Source organism: Bos javanicus, chromosome 5 (genome assembly GCF_032452875.1).
Source record: "Bos javanicus breed banteng chromosome 5, ARS-OSU_banteng_1.0, whole genome shotgun sequence".
NCBI lineage: Eukaryota > Metazoa > Chordata > Mammalia > Artiodactyla > Bovidae > Bos > Bos javanicus.
The window spans coordinates 25263410-25278058 of record NC_083872.1 but is presented as its reverse complement, the minus strand read 5'-3'; the positions used below and the strand labels follow the sequence as shown (position 1 = coordinate 25278058).

The following is a 14649-nucleotide window of genomic DNA, read 5'->3' as shown; positions in this document are numbered from 1 at the left end:
GAAAGTGGTATCTTTGGAAAGAAGAAAAGTGTTGTGTTTGCTAAAATGCCATATGTTCTTTAAATGCCCGCTGGTTATTTGTGCCCAGAAACCTCCTAGTTGTTGCCTGTGACTCACATTGTTGGAGGATGGTGGAATCTGTTGCCATGGCAGAAGGAAAATAAGAAAAAGGCAAAGAATAAGAGCTGACATCTGGCTGATAGAACCTCTTTTGCCCCCAACAGTTCTGCCCCAGAAAGGGATGAATGGCTCGAAGCCATTTCCAGGTCAATAGAAGAGTATGCCAAGAAAAGAATCACATTCTGTCCTAGTCGGAGTCTTGATGAGGTATTGTTCTTTTCCTTCGCATGTTTTTTAAGTGCATTTCAAACCATTTTCACCTTAAAGAAACTTTTCCCAGGGGTTTAGAAAAGCAGCATATGCTTCACAGAAGGATTGGGTATGTGCATAATTTCAGAGCCTAAATGTTTATTCTATTAATGTCTCCCTACAAATCTAGGATAGTATATAGTGCATTCATATTTTTTCTGGTTATAAAACCTCACTGTAGAAAATACAGTAGTATAGTTTGAGGAAGAAACTAATCAGCTGTCCTTGCACTACCACAGGCAATGGTAGTACAGTTTTGCACTGGAGGATTGTTGGAATGTAGCTCATCTTAATATCCTGAGAAGATGAAAAATACAATTGTTCCTATTTCATCCACATCCTTAATGATACCGTCAGCATTGTGAGCTGCCAGTGCAAAATAAAAAGATTTGAGCGGTAGCAGGCAGCGTGCCTAGAAATAATCAGAAGTCCTTCTTCTACAGGCTGACTCAGAAGATAAAGACGAGGTTAGTCCTCTTGGATCTAAGGCTCCCATCTGGATTCCTGATACCAGGGCCACCATGTGTATGATCTGCACCAGTGAATTTACTCTCACCTGGAGACGACATCACTGCCGGGCCTGCGGAAAGGTTGGAGAGGATCACACTCTCTTCCCTTGTGATTTTCAATAGCTCCACGCTGTACATGGTGAAGAAGTGTATTTCCACTTGTAAACCATTGTAGGGTAGGGAGGAGAGAGATACTGACTCAAGACTGGTATCCCCCCCTAAACATTTAGCATGAGGCAATCTTGTTAGGAAACTTATTCCTTCTACCCCAAGATTACTTTAGGATGTCAATAGTAGAACATGTTCATTTAAAAAAAAAAAAAAAACTAACAAATTGACAATTAAATAGATGCTCACATTTATAGGTAATTATTGAAACTACATTTGTCCCAAAACTACGTTCTTAACAGGAGGAAACTTTCAGTGTTGAAGTTACCCTTTGTGATGTTTCTAAGTTTTTATAACATGATCAGTAAAATGTGCATAGTAACAATGAAATCAGAGAGTGACTGTAAAGATTTAATGGATGTTATTTAGAGAGCATTTAATACAGGCCAGACACTAGGAAGAGGTACAGCAGAGGTATTCATGGTTGCAGCAGTGACAGTGATGATGGCACAGCTAACATAGCACTTACTATACCCACCAGGCAGTGTCTAAACATTTGCACCTGTTAACTCCGTTAGTATATTATTATCTGTCATAAGCAATCAATGATAATCTGTGGCCTCTTCAAATGTGGTAGTGTGTGTGAGTTCCCTACATACCTCTACTGAGTTGTTATTGAGACCCAATGACTATGAACAGGTTTTGAAAAGTAGACTGGGCTATAAATTGTGACTGATGCTTTAGATACAAACGAGTCGCCAGTCACGATACTGGATGCTTGGGGCTGGTGCACTGGGACGACCCAGAGGGAGGGTATGGGGAGGGAGGAGGGAGGAGGGTTTAGGATGGGGAACACAGGTATACCTGTGGTAGATTCATTTCGATGTTTGGCAAAACTAATACAATATTGTAAAATTTAAAAATAAAATTAAATTTTAAAAAATAAAAATAAATGAAATGATTTAATTCCAATGTGTTTGCAGATTGTATGCCAAGCTTGTTCATCAAATAAGTATGGCTTAGATTACCTGAAAAATCAACCAGCAAGAGTATGTGAACACTGTTTCCAAGAACTGCAGAAATTAGGTAATGTATAAGTAAAGATTTAACTGAAAATTCCTTTATGGCCCAGATGCTTGCAAAAAACCTTCTAAAAGAATTGTCATAGGGCCTATTAGCAATATAATTGGTGATACTTCTCTCAAAATATTAAGTATCTTGCATTCTTAACTTAGTTAAGCTTTTTCTTTCTTTTTTTTAAATTTATTTATTTTTACTTGGAGGATAATGGCTTTACTGTTTTGTGTCGGTTACTGCTATACATCAACATGAATCAGCCATAGGTATACATATGTCCCCTCCCTCTTGAACCTCCTCCCATCTCCCACCCCTCTAGGTGTCACATAGCACTGGATAGTTAAGCTTTCTTCACTCGTATTTGTGATGATTCCAGGAAAGGTTGCACTGAAACTTTATTTTTATTTGGAAAAGGGTTTTGCTAAGGATTCTAATTGTAGAAATATAATCACAGGATGAAATGCTTAGAACAGTTACAAGGGAACTTTAGCTTCTAAGTAATTTTCAAGTTTCTAGTTTCACATCTATGTGTATTACAAATCATTTTTGTCAATCAGTCAAGTAGTTCTCTATGAAAACATACCAAGTGGCACTTTGTTAGCCTTATTCTATTCACTTGGACTGATGTGTGAGGTTTTAACCTACATCTAAATGTGCAGCTTTTTACCAGCTACAAAATGATGAGTTACATCTGCCTGCAGGTATCCATTCCTCCAGTTAAGATGAATGCAGCTCAGGTTTACATTTTGAGAAAAGATCCGTAGTTAAAATTCCTGAAACTTAGAGGATCTAAACTTTTAAAAGATGATCCTTCATGGCGATGAAGAAAAGCTTTTCATTAGCAGATGAGAGTGTCTAAGTGAATAAAACTGGTTGACATGCTATTTCAAAATCCATACATTAATAGAGGAATTGTTTGTTATTTTCTGTACACATTTTCCAAAAAGAAACACTCACCTGATCTTCTGCCAGCCTTATGTTCCTCCCTCTGTTCTCTGAGTATCTAATATAGGCTCAAACATTCAAAATCCATTGTTGAATACTCCTTTGTCACCCATTTGGTCAATAAATCTTGGCAAATTTATCTTTGAAAAATCTGTCCTGCTCTTGACTTCTGCATCTCCACCCTAACAAAGCCTTCGTTATCTTTCATCTGACTGCTGTCCTACTTTGCTAACAGGTTTTTCTCTTGCAAATCCTTCCCCTTTCCTACTGTCAGATTTGGTTTTCTAAATTGAGTCTACTTCCCAGCCCAGAAGGCTTTTGATTTCCTACTGCCTAAAAGACAGTCCTTAGAACCAGTCCTCTTTTTTCTAGCTTCACCTCCAAATAGATGATCTAATTTCATATCTCTGTGCTTTTGCTTATGCTGACTTTTCTTCACAAAGTGTTCTTTCTCCTCTTTTTTGCTTGCCAGACTCCTACTTAATACCTTGATGCCAACTCAAAACTCATTCTTTTCCCAGCTTTCCTTGAACCTCTGCAGTCAAAATTAATTACTGCCTCCTCTTGCCTTATAGTCTCTTTTTGAAAATTTTATGTAATGTTATTTGGTCATGTATTAGATACTAAATGATGATGTTAGTTTTTTTTTTTTTTTTAAGTCAAGAGAGAAGTTTTTTCAATTTAGTTTTTTAAGTTGGTAGTACATGAACATGTTTCAGAATTCTAAAGGCATAAAGGGGCAATTCTTTCATATGGTTTGCAGTTGAAAAAAGTAAAAAATAGACAGTGAAAAGTCTTCCTCCCACTCAACTTCCACCCATTTGGTTTCCTTTCCCAGGGGCCTCAGTGACACAAGTCTCTTAAGTATCCTTCCATGGATATTTTGCACAACAGTGTTTATTGACTTGGATTAAATTGAATTGCAGAATGTTTACCGTTGGTTCCATAAGTGTACCTGGTTTGTTTTAGATCACCAGCACTCTCCTAAGTTTGGATCCCCTGGAAATCACAAATCTCCTTCCAGCGCCTTATCATCAGTCTTACATAGTATTCCATCAGGGAGGAAACAGAAAAAAATCCCAGCTGCTCTGAAAGAAGTAAGTGTTTCCATTAAACTTGCAACTTGATAGAGGCTGAATTATTCATACCCAGATAGTACTTTAGTTTTTCTCTCATAAAGGAAGATGCCATTTCCCACCACTGTTAAGACGTGCATTTTAATACTGAAGATGGATGTGGCTTAGGCCTCCCTTTATCTCCCTTATGACCTGAGTCATTTAGAAAATGAATGTTGAAAGGTTTGGAAAGCATTTTATAGCAGTGATAGAAAGTAAAGATAATTTGGACTTGGGTTGATTTTTAAAATTACTTTGAGGAGACCCCTTATCAGAGGGAAGAAGTCTATAAACTATTGGGGGGATTTTGTTAGCATTTACTCATCTGCATGGCTTATTTTTTCTTAGGCATTAGTAGGTTATATACAACTGATATAGTAGGTTGTTCACTGATAGTAGGTTGTTCTTCCTTCAACTTAACAGAAAAAATTTTTAAGTTTTAATAACCTACAAAGCTTGACCTGCCCCTGGAGTAAATCCATATGCATCACTGATATTCTGTCCCAGTTCCTCAAAGTCAAGTGTTAAATCAGCTGATGTCAAGAGATCAAATAGTTCTGCCTTTCTAGTCATTCCTATTTTGGTTAGTTTATTAATTGGTTTTGTGCCCAGGAAAGTAGCATTTTAAATTTTGTTCTCTTGCTTGTTTGCTGTCGAAGTGTTCCATCATGAAAAGTGGAAGAAAGGAACTCTAAAAATTTGACCAAGATCATGTTCCTTATGTAAAGCTGAGCATATTTTATCATGGTTGTTGAAACACTAGGAAGTGATTTATAGCCAGTCTCATGAAATAGTAAGAATAGGATTTACAGTTCCATTTGCCAAGTTTCATGTGGAACTGGGTAAGCCGGCTAAGTGAATACCTCTTAACTCTTTTTCTTCGATCACACAGTTCCTGAATCTAAGTTTACATTCAAAAACTTTGCAGTTTTTAACCAACTGAAATAATTTTCAGTTCTTTGTAATTTTTCACTTCTCCATGTTGATGTCACTGTTTATAATTCTGACACGTGCTCCCCTCTTTAGTCAGAACTCCACAGAGTTTTTGGCTACAAAAAACTCTTTATGGGCTATAGACTAGACTCAACCTAATTCCAGTCCTCTTTTGTACATCTTTCTACCCAAGCATACAAACGGGCCTTCCACTTTCAAACCTCTGCTTTCTCCCCTGACTCCGCTGGTTCTCAGTGTCCTCCGGAGTGGCAGCAGCACCACCATGGAACTCACTAGAAATGCAGATTCTTGGGCCCAAGCTGTGTGGAATCAGAAACTTGAACAAGCATTCCCAGTGATTCAGGTGTATGTCTACTTAAGTTTGAAAACCATTGCTTTGTGCCTCTGTGGCCACACAGGGGAAATTCATTTTTCCGATTACATTCTATACAAGTCAAAGTAGTCTCCTTGGAAACCTGTGGTTTTTGTCTTTTGTTTTAAACGGGGGTGAAATTCACATAACATATAATTAACTGTTTAAAGATACACAATTCAGTGGTATTTGGTGTATTCACAGTGATGTGTAACTGCTGTATTGCTCCAGTTTCAAAACTTTTTCATTGCCTCATAAGAACACCCTGTGTTTGTTAAATAATCATTCCCCACCCCCACCCCCGACCCCCACCTCCTGGCAACTGTGAATCTGCTCGTGTCTGTTCTGGATCTGTCATGTAAAAGGCATCATGCAATATATGATCCTGAATGTTTGGCTTCTTTCGCTTAGCACAGTGTTTTTGAGATTCAGCCAAGTTATAGCATGAAAGTTTTGTGAATTAGGTGATTAAACTGGTTTAACACTAATTTTTCTTTTAAAAAGATAATAGAGGACTATGTATGATTATTCAATATTGTGATTAGTCTTATATGGCTATTAAATTAATTGTAAAATATTCCAAAAGAGCAATATACACAATATTTCGGCAATGATAGTAACAGTTAACCTAAATATTTAGTATCAGTAGTATCAGTGTAACTGCATTTTAAGAGAAACCTCCTTTGAATGTAAATGTTGTAGTTTTCCTTTTTTTTAATTACTTGGTAGTCTTATATAAGATGTTATTTCTGTATACAGATTTACTTGCACTTAATAGACATTCTAATTTAACATTAGATATAAATTTTCCACTTGGGACTTTGCTGGCAGTCCAGTGGGTAAGACTCTGAGCTCCCAATGCAGGGAGCAGGGGTTTGATCCCTGTCCAGGGAACTAAGATTCCTACAAGCTGCATGATCCCCTCCCCCCAAAAATAGAATTTCCTGTTTACTTATCTGTTGATATAATTTGTAGAAATCCAGAGTTATCACAGAAACAAAGTTAAAGGTTTAAGTAATTTTCCCTAACACCCCTAAAAGAGAGCAATAAACAACATATACCGTCCCCAAAACACGGCTTTAAAAAGGCATTTTTGTCATTTGAAATTATTATTCATCTCCTGGCAACCCAGAAAACCTAGTGGAACCCACTAAGAAACCTATGCAAGCACAGGTAAACCAGGTAAAATTCTGGAATTGCTTCTAAAAGGAAAGATTTTGTGCTCATGGTAATGGAAGTATTCAATCTGTACAGCAGCAGATTTTGAATATAAACAGCTTCATTCTTAAACACGATATTATCATGGTTATTGCTTTCAGCATCAATGATCAAAAACAATTTTGTTATTTTAAATTTTGGTTTTGTCTAAAAACTGTTAAACTGTGTATGGGGTTTGCTTATTTAGGTATCAGCAAACACAGAAGATTCCTCTATGAGTGGCTACTTGTACAGATCAAAGGGCAATAAAAAACCTTGGAAACACTTGTGGTTTGTCATAAAAAATAAAGTACTGTATACATATGCTGCAAGTGAGGTAAGATCTGAAATGTAAACATGAATAATTTGGAGTTTTATTTTATAGTGCCACCTAGAAATGATTAGTGTTTGCCTGGTCTATTTGTCTACACTTTTGCTTTACTTTCAGAGGGGGAGATATTACTGTTGTTTTTGACATGAACAGTGTCCTTGTTTTGTACCTAAAGATACTCAAAGATATTAGGAATTTTCCATAGTGTTAAAATGTTAAGTTTGGGGGATATCATGTGACTACTGACTGCTTCACTAAAGGCAGAAGTTTGGTAAGACTGGGGTATGTCACCTTTCTGAGCTGTATTTTTTGCATCCATAAAATGAAAGTAATGGAATTACTCACTTCCCATGGTTGTAGGGAAATAACATGAAATCAGTGAATATGAACACATTGAAAACTGTCTGCTGCCATGTCTGTCTGATGGGTGGGGAGAGGGTGGCCCAATAAATATTGTTGAATAAATGAAAAGTGAATTAGTTGCTACAATTACCATTATTTTATATACATGTGTTTGTTTGAAATTAAGTTAGAGCTTTTCAGATAAAAAGTTGCAGGTCTGAATTCTGTATCATTTTAGAAGTCCATCTTCCTTTGTGTCTTTGTAAATTTAGGACGTGGCAGCTTTGGAGAGTCAACCTTTACTAGGATTCACAGTTACTCAAGTCAAAGATGAGAATTCAGAGTCTAGAGTGTTTCAGTTACTGCACAAAAACATGCTATTTTATGTATTCAAAGCAGATGACGCTCACTCAGCTCAGAAGTAAGTAATTTAAGCTTTTTTTTTTTTCATACATGAGATTTCAAATTGTTACTTTAAATGATTGATTTTAAAAATAACCTACTTCCAGGCATGTGATCAACAAAGAATATAAATCAGAGATCCCATTTAGAAAGATTTAACGTATTATTCAAAGTCTTTAGAATTATTTTAAAGATAGGCAAGAGTATCTGGAATATTTTCAGGAAGCAGAGAGGAAAAGAAAATAGGTAGTTCTGTCCAAAATATTTTGTGTACACATGACCTCCAAGGAAGCAGCGTGAAGCTGCTCTGCTGAAAGGAAGGGAAGCGGAGGTATTTGACCTCTCCTCCAAAGAGGAGAGTTTTCTCTTGAAACATTCTGGGATTTTGGCAATCCAGTGAGTCAGTCGTGCCATGGAATGGCAGGAGCTTAAACAGCTGCTTGCTAACTTACATCTTTGGGGAGAAGGTCAAACACATTAAGAGTCTCTTATGCTTCCCAGTGACTGAGTAGAAGGAAACATATATCATTTTAGATGGAAGGGGTTGAAATAGTCTCTTCAAAATTCTGAAAAGAATATTTATTTAGATGTCGTGAGATTGCTTGACATAGAGAAGAGTATCTCCGTGAAATTGAGGTCCTCTGTGAACAAAACAATTCAGTTCACCTCCCTTTCACTAGATTTTTATTTTGGCCTCACAAAATATGCATTTTTATTTTCACTAAGTGGTGCTCATGTTTTCTCACTAGGCTCTCAAAGTACATGCAAATCTAAAAGAATGCTTTAAATAAGGCTTGTCTTTTATTAAAGGTAGTTACAACTAAGGTATCAGAATTAAACATGTTCCCCCTCAATAATAGTCAGATACTATATTACAAATACTCTATAAGCCTTTTTTTTCAGTCTATATTAGAGTCTCGAACCATATATAGCTGTTAAACCAAATGATTACTTCTGGGTACGGAAGAATAATTTAAAATTATGACACAGCTATTTTTTCTTTAAAAAATAGTTATTTGGATAAAATAGTAATTGCCTACAATTCTGTTAGATATTATATTTCTCATCATTTTCATTTGTGTTCATGATCAGCTGTTGAACTTTTGAATATGTATCTTTTCCTTATATAGTTGACAAAATAGAAATCCCTTCAAGAGAGTTGAATGTAGTTGGATGAAAAGAATCAGCTTAGTTGTTATTTAGAATTAATACAGACTAATTTATAAATTTCTCTTTGAGTTTATTAATATCACATGGGTTGCAATATTTTCACATTACAGAATATTAAAATGTGTTAATTTTAAGGAAAACTTTTGACTTTTAAAAAATCTTATTTATTATGGTATAACTTATATGCCATCTGCATTTTAAATTGACCACTAAAAAAAAATAAGAGATGCACTCTTCAGGTCAAATTTTGGTCCAAGTTACCAGATAAAGGGTAGTTTCATTCATACAGAATTCTCGTTTGCTATAGAAAAGATCTTAAATATACTGTTGGGTAATTGGATCCAAGGGAATAGCTGTGGTCTATAGTATTGTTTTACCGTATGTTGGGTGACTGCATTTTACAGGTCTAACAAATTTCTCTTCCAGGTGGATAGAAGCATTTCAAGAAGGCACAATACTGTAGTTGCGTTGGTTTCGTCTCGTGTGGTTCCAAAAGGGTGGAATTTCATCAGAATAAATGCAGTACAAACATTTTATATAAATGAACAATGCCAAGATGAATCCAACTAAAATCTTCATCAGAGAGATTATTTTATTAGGTATAAGGTAATTTTTTTAAAATGTTTGTTTTTCATGTATGTTATTTATTAAAATTTTAATGTTTACTTAATGGTCAGAGTTATTTCTGAGACTCACACTGTATTCTGAAGTACCTTTTTTTTAGAAACCAGAACACTTACATTAATACCGTATTAACTGTTTGTGACACGGTCCCTCCTGTTTTCTCAGTGTGTTTTACAATGTTACTTTGTAACATTCTCACCAGTGGTATGAATTTCTATACAGTCTTTGGGTTGGAAATTATGATTAAACAGCTGATGAGAAAAATGTATGTCTTTGAATCCATACATTTAGATGAATTTTTTTTATCTTTTAATGGAAAAACATATGGCCAATTTCTACCTCAGTAACTGAAACAAAATTCCAGTAAATTGTCTAAAGTATTTCTACTGTTACGTACCTCTTGTGCCATGAGATAATGTTATATATCATCAAGGAATTACTGCAAAGGGATAGAATCTGAATTTTCACTTAACTCAATTGTGAGTAGAAAAAAGAATGTTTCCATTTTCAGGGTTACACAAATAATTAACTCTATGGCCTTTACATTAAGTCTAATCTTTAAAAAAGAAAAAAAAAAACTACCATTTCAACACAAACATAAATGTATTATTTCTTTAAAAAGCAAAATATGGCGAGTATATTATATAATGTTTCTTGCTCTTCTAGATGTTCTGAGCCCAAGGTAGTAGAGAGGTATTTGTATATAAAAAGAATGTTACATTTTCTATAATATTGTGATTTTTTTAAATGAACTGGAATTACCATATCAAAAAGCACATATTCTAAGCCAGTATTAGAAATTGTATAGTAATCATTTTTAAAAGATTTTTAAATACCACTTTGTGTTATGTCCTCTCTGGTAATTAAAGTATATTTTTTTATATTTTCCTTTAAACAGCTGTCAGCATACCTCATTAGGAAGGACTTATATTCCTATTTTGGTTCATGTATTGTTTAACATATGAACTGCTTTATACATAAAATTGATGAGCAGAAGTAAAATTAAATTAACACTATGATTAAAGTCATTCCTGATGTTCATAATATAAATTTACTGACTGAGCTTAAATGAAATATAAAGTATCTTCAAAGGCAAGAAATTCCTTTGAATAAAAGGCTCAAGAAATTTCCCTTCTGCTGTTATATAAAGAATTTCCTAATGCAGTATTATCTCTGTGACTGCCAAGAGAATTGCCGAGCGCCTCCTGAAACCCTTAGAATGTTGGTTGCAGCACCAGGGTCTCTACATCTCGATTTTGACTGCTGTCATTTTCTGGCTATTACTTGCTGTGGAATCATTTTAAACCCTCTTGCAACCTCACATACAGTCCTTACATGTTAACTTCCAAGTCTTTCTGTTAGCTGTAGGTAAACTAACATTTCTTTGCATCTCATTAACTTTAACCAAGATAGCATAAATAAGGCTTCCACGTTAAAATCCCTGCAGTTTTTAGTGTGTCCTTTTTAGAGACCAAGGTCATGCCTTATGAAGTATTTCCCTTGGTTTCATAGGATCAGCATTTTGTAAAACAGGTTACTGGGGTTCCTCTCTCCTCCTCTTGAGCTTTCAACCTTCTGACTGCAAGGTTTGGTCTAATCGGAATCTGAAAATTATCAGCCAGTGGCTATTCTGTCTTTCCAACAGTTGGCTGAATCAAGAATCAGTTAAATATTTAAGAAACAGTGCACAGACTTCTGATAATTCTAATTACATGTGAAGCGCATGTATGATTATGCTAGTTGGCTTAGGCCCATGGAGGGCTTTGAAAAATATAAAATATGGTGCCTTTTGAGGACGCTATCGGATTACCAGCCCCCCCCACCAGATGTTTTAAATGTGAAATAGTATTACATTCCCTTTCTCCCTTATCAATCCTTCATAACTTCACTGAAGCTGATCAATTATTTAACCTTGCTCATTCAATGTCAAATGAAAAGCCTGATTATATATATTTTGTTATAAAGCTGTCAATACTTTTAAAACCACTCTTGAAGCTAACATTTTAGCAAAAAAAAAAAAAAAAGATGTTGTATGCACTCTATAAATGAGAAGAAAGCATAAACAGTACTTAGATCCCAGTAGTGCTTAGTGTATTTTCTACATTGATATATGTGCTTCCATCAAATCCTTTTCAAGTGTCTCCTTTTATTCATAAGGAGAAAGAAGAGTAGTTATAAAGTTCAGTCCAAAAGGATGCTTAAGAAACCTAGACAAGAGATGCCAGGTCAAACTAGGGGAAGGCTGGCCTTAGTGTGTGTCTCTAGGCAGTGCTGCTCCCTTATCTGTGGCAGCTTTAAACATAGAGGACCCACCAGAGTCTAAGAAAATGAGAAAGTTTATCTTTGGTATTTCTGAACCTCTTCCCAACCTCTTTCCCCTTGTTCCCTAATGTACCCAGTATCCTGCTATTGTCTTTTCCCAAGATACATCTCCCTTTTAATAACTAAAAGCTTGATTGTGTAGTAGCATTTCTTAAAATGAGATCATCAGAGCAAACTTTAATATAAAGCTGTAATGAACCAACTGCTGCTGCTGCTAAGTCACTTCAGTCGTGTCCGACTCAGTGCGACCCCATAGACGGCAGCCCACCAGGCTCCCCCATCCCTAGGATTCTCTAAGCAAGAATACTGGAGTGGGTTGCCATTTCCTTCTCCAATGAATAAAAGTGAAAAGTCGAAGTGAAGTCACTCAGACATGTCCGACTCTTACCAACCCCATGGACTGCAGCCCACCAGGCTCCTCCGTCCCTGGGATTTTCCAGGCAAGAGTACTGGAGTGGGGTGCCATTGCCTTCTCCAAATGAACCAATTACGTGAGGACAACTTTAAAGTATAGTTTTGTTAGCCAAAGGTGTATTTTATATTTGGATGGTAGAATATATCCAGAAATAGGGAAAGCCTACTATTTAGTAATTCAGTTAAAATGTAAATGTCATCACAGGATATCTTGATTTATGTCTTTGAGTGTGCTTTCATTGTACCCGGTTTTTGAAATTTGAGATCTGTTGTTGTCGGATGTCATCACGGGGACTTCCAGAGATAAATCCTATTTCTCTTACTATACTGCACACTCCTTAAAAACGTACTATTCTATTCCTGGTACAACAGTTTCTCACAAAATACCTACCTTGCATCTTTCAAGAGAAAATATTTGTTGGAAGAAAGTAAGGACAGGATTCTTATCATTTTGAACTCAAAAGTCCCAGATGGCCCATATTATAACTCAGATCTTAGACCTGCTCTTCCCACCATCCTGCAAGGCCATATTAGCAAGTACCTGTTGGACATCTATATCTTAAGCATTTTAAGCTTTACATGTCTAAAACTCAATTTCCTTTCATTCAGATCTGCATGTTTTCTTCTACAATGGAGAAACACCATTCTTGGCTCCAGAATCTGCCTCCAAGTCTCAACAAGACCCTTTACAATTGCCCTCGTGTCTTTTCCATCTTCTTTGTCCTTCTGTTATTGCATCCACCCTAGCTCAAATCCTTGTTACCTCTTCCCAGTGATGGGTATAACTTTTCTTCTAATTCCAATGCCTTCCCATTTAAACACTGCCAGACCCACCTTGTTAAGCATAGTTCCAATTTAGTTTCATTCCTGCTCTTTACAACCTTCACTGGCTTCTGAGTGGTTTGGCATGAATACTTCTGCTCAGGTATCATGTGGCAGCTAACCCCAACCCTACCTTCCTCTGTTCACACCGTTTTGTCTTTTCTCATCCTCCCCCCACCCCATTTTTCTGCCTATTTACCTAAGACTTCTCTATAACAGTTGATCCTAGCCTCTCCCCATTCCTGCAGATTAGATCTAGTCTCTCCTTCCTCTATGCTCCTGTAGCCTTTGGCTCCTAAACAGACTTTCTTATGGTGCTTATCACATTCTAGCCTTGAGAACAGCAACTGTATCTTGTTCGTTTGCGATTCCTCCTCAGCACCCGGCAGAGTGCCTTGCATTCACTGGACACTGTTGTGAATTAAATTCAAATGATCTCTTTTTTGAATGCCTCCAAAACACAAATATTCTGGAGCCTATGCCATTTCTAATGTTTTTTTCTAATGGAAATTTTCTAGTTGGCTTTTTTTGTTAAGATAAATGTTCAGAAAGTCTCAATATCAAATTCCCCCGTTTTTGAAGGGGTGGTTAGGACGAATGGTGGCAACTTTCTTTTATGAGTTCATCATAGCATGTTAAGAACCAATCTTGAAATACTATTTTTTCAAATGACATAAATTTATAGAAACACTGTTTACTTTAAAAATGATGTTTGTATCTTATTGTCCATGTAGAGATATAGATCCTTTATAAATAAAATATTAGCAGTGTAAATAATGTTATGTATATTTATACAAAATAAATTTACTAAATCTACTCTCAGTGTGATGATGTCTTTTAAATCATTTTTTATAGCCATGCAATTAGAGATGAACCACACTGATCTATTTTCCTGAATCATAGAGGAAGCTCTTTTTCACCAACAAAACATACTCCCCATTTGCATGGTGTCTACATTGAAATGTTACTGTGACCTAAGCAGATTAATTGGCTGTAAAGGGGATGACCCTAGGCATCACTGTGGGTGTGCATATTGGGCACTGAGAATAGAGAAAAGGTCTCAGATCGCCTTTTTCCATTGGACCTATAGGTAGTATACTTTCTTAGCTTTCATCTTTGGGACAGATGTAAGGATTGGCTCCCAATTTGGGTGGATGGAGTAGCTGTTGTTCAGTTGCTAAGTCGTGTCCAACTCTCTGGGACTGGATGGACTACAGCACGCTGGGTTCCCATCCTTCACTGTCTCCCTGAGTTTGCTCAAATTCATGTCCATTGAGTCGATAATGCCATCCAACCATCTCATCCTCTACTAGCCTTTCTCCTTTTGACTTTAGTCTTTCCCAGCATCAGGGTCTGTTCCAAAGAATCGGCTCTTCACATCCAGTGGTCAAAGTACTGCAGCTTCAGCTTCAGCATCAGTCCCTCCAATGAACATTTCAGGGTTGATTTCCTTTAGGACTCGACTTCAAGGATGGATGGAGGAGGGCTGCTTTAAAACCACCAGTTACACAACAAATGATACTAAAAGGAAGAGGGCGACTTCTAGAGAATGAGACGTAGTGTTTTCACTTGTTAGGGGTTGTTGCATGCCCCTTT

General features: G+C 36.4%; 1 protein-coding gene across 4 annotated transcripts in view; it reads left to right on the top strand.

Annotated features, from left to right (window-relative positions):
- Positions 1-13869, top strand: part of FGD6 (FYVE, RhoGEF and PH domain containing 6) — a 107680-nt gene extending 93811 nt beyond the window's left edge. For 3 of the 4 annotated variants that reach the window (XM_061415769.1, XM_061415768.1, XM_061415771.1), the window contains exons 15-21: positions 225-327; positions 813-959; positions 1970-2072; positions 3978-4105; positions 6835-6963; positions 7572-7720; positions 9298-13869. In XM_061415769.1, coding sequence (XP_061271753.1) covers positions 225-327; positions 813-959; positions 1970-2072; positions 3978-4105; positions 6835-6963; positions 7572-7720; positions 9298-9334 — 796 coding nt within the window. In that variant the 3' untranslated portion in view covers positions 9335-13869. The other variant, XM_061415770.1, reaches the window with a different exon arrangement.
- Positions 13870-14649: the final 780 nt, after the last annotated feature.